This window comes from Austrofundulus limnaeus, unplaced genomic scaffold (genome assembly GCF_001266775.1).
Source record: "Austrofundulus limnaeus strain Quisiro unplaced genomic scaffold, Austrofundulus_limnaeus-1.0 Scaffold80, whole genome shotgun sequence".
Lineage (NCBI taxonomy): Eukaryota > Metazoa > Chordata > Actinopteri > Cyprinodontiformes > Rivulidae > Austrofundulus > Austrofundulus limnaeus.
In genome coordinates, this window is record NW_013952482.1 from 1,089,650 (window position 1) to 1,094,364 (window position 4,715).

Consider the following 4,715-nt stretch of genomic DNA (forward strand, 5'->3'; position numbering starts at 1 on the left):
CTCCCTTACTGAGGCAGACCTGCTGCTCGCCTCTTTTTTATTTTTATTTATTTATTTATTTATTTATTTATTTATTTATTTCAGCTTTTTGCTGCCTAACAAATAACTGAGCCTCGGTCAGAAAACAACTGGTGGGTTTTTATGCTTTTGGCCCGAGAGGAGGAGGAAACAAATGGTGGATATTTTATCTGCGGCGGCCATATTGGATGAGGTTGACTCCAAAGTTTAATTTGTTGATTTAATGATAACTTTCAGGAGTCTCATTAAAATCCACCTACTGGTTTATGAGATGTTTTGCTAACAGAACACTTGTGCTAAATGAACCCAACATAGATACTAAGATAGCAGAGACTTGTGTGTGTTCTTTACTTTGCGTGTAAAGTTTGTRTCACACTGGGATTTATAGGAAAACAGGTGAGAAAAATGGAAAAATTAAACCTGCTCTGTTTGTGTTTGCTAGGTGATCCAGAAGTCGTACCAGGTTCTGCTGAAGTGGGTCGGTGTTCGCTCGGACCTCTTGGATGTGACAGAGCAGCTCAGAAAAGGTACAAAATTGGCACAAATACTCCTTGGGGATTACTTTTTTGAAAAAAAAATTAACCACTTAAAATTATAAATGGCAGCCTTTTTTCAAGATGGCTGCCATTTTGGCTATCATAAATTCATTTTTGCAATAAAATTGCAGATATTTGTCCTATATTAWKGATCTTKGTGTCAAATCATACATTTCTGACCATGTAGAAGCTGAATTTTGAGCTGTAGAATTACTCAGAAGCTTCCTTGTACCATATTCCAGCGGTAGCGGCGCAGCGCCGGCTCATTCAGGGAGCGTGTCGTAACGCTCGTCTCGCTCAGATCTCCTGCAGGTGCTGAGGAAGCGTGTCTGCGACGTGCGCTGGGAGGTCCGAGACTCCACCGTGGAGTTTCTGGGGCGCCTCGCTGCTGCGCCCGAGTTTCTGCCAGCCGGCCSCCGCATCGCCGTCCCTCTCCTCCAGGAGGCGCTGCGGGACCCCGAGAGCTACGTGAGGGCCAGCTCGGTCTGGGCTCTGGCCCGGACTCTGGCTCCCGCCTGGCAGCAGGGGGCGGCGCTCAGTCAAGAGGAGGTGGGCGGAGACTTCTCCCCTTGAAGGATCCAGAAGCTTGTTTTCAGATTTTAACTAAGTTTTTTATTTTTGGGTGGGGGTCTCCGCAGGCTGACATCGTGACCCGCCTGCTGAAGATTCTCTCTGAGGACACAGAGGGGTTCTCCAGGAGGGCTGTTGTTCAGTTCTTCATCTCCTGGTTCTCCTCGTGCCCCTCACCTTCCTCCTGCTCGCTCCTCACGCAGTCCGTCCCCTCCGTTCTCTCGCGGGGCAGCGCAGACCTGGACTGGGAGGTCAAGGTTCACACTCTGGAGCTGGCGGAGCTGCTGATGACCCGGGCCTCAGACAGTCGGTCTCACCCCTACGCCACGGCGTCAAACACAACCTTCGACGCGGGGTCCGGTTCGGTCACCACGTTGAACAGTTTGGTGGACCGAGGAGTTCTCTCGGTCTTGTTGAGTGGTTTGGTGGACTGCGACAGACCCGTTGGGCTGAAGGCCTGTCAGCTGCTGGTGAGACTCAGAGACACAGTTTGTCCTCTGGATGGACGCGATGCCCTGGTGACAGACGGCGGAGCGTCCTGCGAACTGCCCTGCTCCGGCTGGGCCCGGGAGGTGAGAAGAATGCTGAGAACCACCGCCTGTGTCAACGGAGCCGACGGGCTCGGTTCTGAAGACCGCTGTGATGAGGAGGAGGAAGATCGGGCCGTGCGGGTCGGGGTGTACGAGGCSTTGAGGCGTCTGCCGTTAGACGAGAGGCTGGCTGTCCTGACTCAGAGCAGCGACCACGTTCACAACTCCCCCCGGTCCCTGCTGCAGGACATCCTGACCGCCAGCAGAGCAAACGTTCACCTGGACTCCCAGCCGGGCCAGGAGGTCATAGTGGACTGTTACTGACACACACACACACACACACACACACGCACGCACACGCACGCACGCATGCACGCATGCACACACACACAGCAGGGCATTCAGATTAATGTATTTAAAAATGACCTGGAAATCCTTAAAAAATCTCATCTATTGTCACCTTTTGTCATGATTTAAAATAAATATGTTGTTTGTATAAAGTATTTAATCATAAAGACCCTGCTTGCCTTTTTGTCTCTGTTCATTATCCCTTTAAATGGTAGGTAATCATGTGTGTAGATCTCTCGTTTGGTGAAATGCAGAGAATGCTGAGAGAATAATAAGAAGCCATTTAGGTCAATTAATTTTTTTGTGTGTTTTATCAGCCTCTCACTTTTAATAAACTCTAGTCTCAGAATAAATCAATTTAAAAACTAAAAGCAGCAAAAGGCTAGCTGAAAACTAAACATAACAAAATGGTAGTTTGAAACCAAATGTTTAAAAGTTTAGATGGAAGCTAAAAATTGCAAACCTCGTGCTAAAGAAGGTGCAAATAATAAAGCTCACATTAAAAGCAACAAACGTTTAGCTAAAAGTAGCACAAGGCTAGCTAAAAACTTAAAGTAATAAGCTAACTAAAAGCATAAAGTAGCAGAAGGCTAGTTAATGGCAGCAAAGGGAAACAAAAAAGKATCGGCTAAAAAAATGCCTGCTCAAAACTATTAGCACAAGTTCAGCTAAAATCTAGAAGTGGCTAAATGCTTGCTGAAAGATAAATGCATCAAAAGGCTATAAGATGCTGAATGTAAGGTTAGTTAAAAACAAGGCAAGCTTGAAGCTTAAAGTAGCAGAAGGGAAGTTAAATGCTAAAATTAGTGTAAGAACCCAAAAAAGCTGTTAAAGCAGAATTGAGAAAACATTTTTTGAAGTAATTAAAGAGATCTCAGTGTTTCTGTAAGGTAATTCGATTTTTAAGTACAAAAGACTATAACCTCCAATTTTCTGAATGAGCCAAACACGATTGGTTAAAACAGCACAAAGTATGGAGAAACAGTTAGTTTGCAAAAAAATGTGCAGAAAAATAACGAGAAAAACAACTGAATGCCATGTCAGTGTTGCACAAATATATTGACTGTATTTGTTTTATTACAGTGATCAGGAGTTTTGAGTAAAAACAACATTCATATAATAAATATTGACATCCAGAGTTATTTCACTTGTCAGAGGTTTAATCTGTGGAAAATTCTAACTTCATTAAATTATAGAAGAACATAATTAATGAAGTGATAAGAGCTTAAAGCAGATTAAATATTGTGCAACGTGAAAGTGGCAGAATGTTCCAGGATGTGAGTGTTGGCTTTTTTTTTTCATTAAATTCTGCTGCTTTTAGCAGGAAACACAGACAAATTATCAAAGTTCTGATCCAAAACCTAAGCTGGATTATTGCACTTGATGTTGTTTTACAGAAAATAACGCACAGTGGCAGATATTTCTGTTGTTTGTGTTAGTCAGTTCTGCGCACGTTTAAAAGTATGAAAAAACACAACTTGAAGAACCAAACATGTTGAACAAACAACAAGGGAGCAGAAAAAAACTTGATTACAGTTCATTCTTGTTCTGTCTCACAGAGATGTAAAAACAAACTTTTTAAACTAGATTGTATAAATATATGTCATGCTTCTATTAAAAAGAAGTTCAGGAGTCATCAGGTCCTGATATCTGCTCGATGAAATAACCAAAAAACTGGCAAAAATATCAGAAGGCTAGTTATAAGCTAAAAGTTTGTTAAAACTAGAAATTACATAGATTAAAGCTGAAAGTATAAAAACTCTAGCTGAAAATAACAAAAACGCTAGCTAAAAGTAACAGAAGGCCAACTAAAAGTAATAAAAAGCTAGTAAAAAGCTATAAGTATTGCATAGCTAACTAAAAGCTAAAACTAATGGAACAGTAGCTAGAAGCTAAAAGTAGCAGAAAAGTAGCTAGAACAGGGGTGCCCAAACTTTTTCCCCGAGAGGGCCAAAATGAAAATCTATCCAGGGCTGTGGGCTAAATGCAGTATTATAACACATGAAATACAAATACTTTTTAAAGTAAAGTCCTTTATTTTTAACGATTAAGCAATGCAATGGCCCTCTTTAGTTTTAGTCTGTGCACCTGGAGAAAGTCTGCCATACGCTCAAGTAGCAAAGGCTCATGGGACATTTCATAAATTGATAAAATATGAGCTTTTGTGGCCTTATAAAGTGTGCAAATCTACATGTGTGGTTAAATCTGATCTAAATATTTCTTGTTGTCGTTTCATGTTTCATAAATCAAAGATAAAATCAGCACCATGAATGAAAACTACCTTCAGCCCTGGAAATACTGCGTTTCTACCTATAGGATAACAGCTTCCAACCTTGTAACTTTGGCAACTGTTGGTGGGCCGAATCAAATGGCTTGGCGGGCCAAATTTGGCCCTCGGGCCCCACTTTGGGCTCCTCTGAGCTAGAAACTAAAACTGTCAGAAGGCTAACTAAAAGTCGCATAAGAAGACAAAAGCATTAAGATGATTTCAAAAAATAAAACTGAGCTGAATGTGTTTCTATGATTCTGTGAGAAATATGTTTGTAAATAAAAGTTTTTAGTTTTTTTTTAATAAAACGTTTTTAATATAAAATAAGTTTAATTCTATCCCGTGGATGAGCAGGAGGGCAGTTGGGCTGAAAATACTCATTAGCTTATGAGCAGCAGTCTGTCAGTAACACACACACACACACACACACACACACACACACAC

The 4,715-nt window shown here is 41.9% G+C and overlaps 1 protein-coding gene across 3 annotated transcripts in view; it reads left to right on the forward strand.

Moving 5' to 3' along the window:
* brat1 (BRCA1-associated ATM activator 1) overlaps positions 1-2,169 on the forward strand; it is a 10,871-nt gene extending 8,702 nt beyond the window's left edge. For all 3 annotated transcript variants that reach the window (XM_014011407.1, XM_014011409.1, XM_014011408.1), the window contains exons 10-12: positions 461-545; positions 856-1,103; positions 1,193-2,169. In XM_014011407.1, the coding sequence (XP_013866861.1) occupies positions 461-545; positions 856-1,103; positions 1,193-1,978 (1,119 nt within the window). In that variant the 3' untranslated portion in view covers positions 1,979-2,169. The remainder of the gene's footprint in view (positions 1-460; positions 546-855; positions 1,104-1,192) is intronic.
* The last annotated feature ends 2,546 nt before the right edge of the window (positions 2,170-4,715 follow it).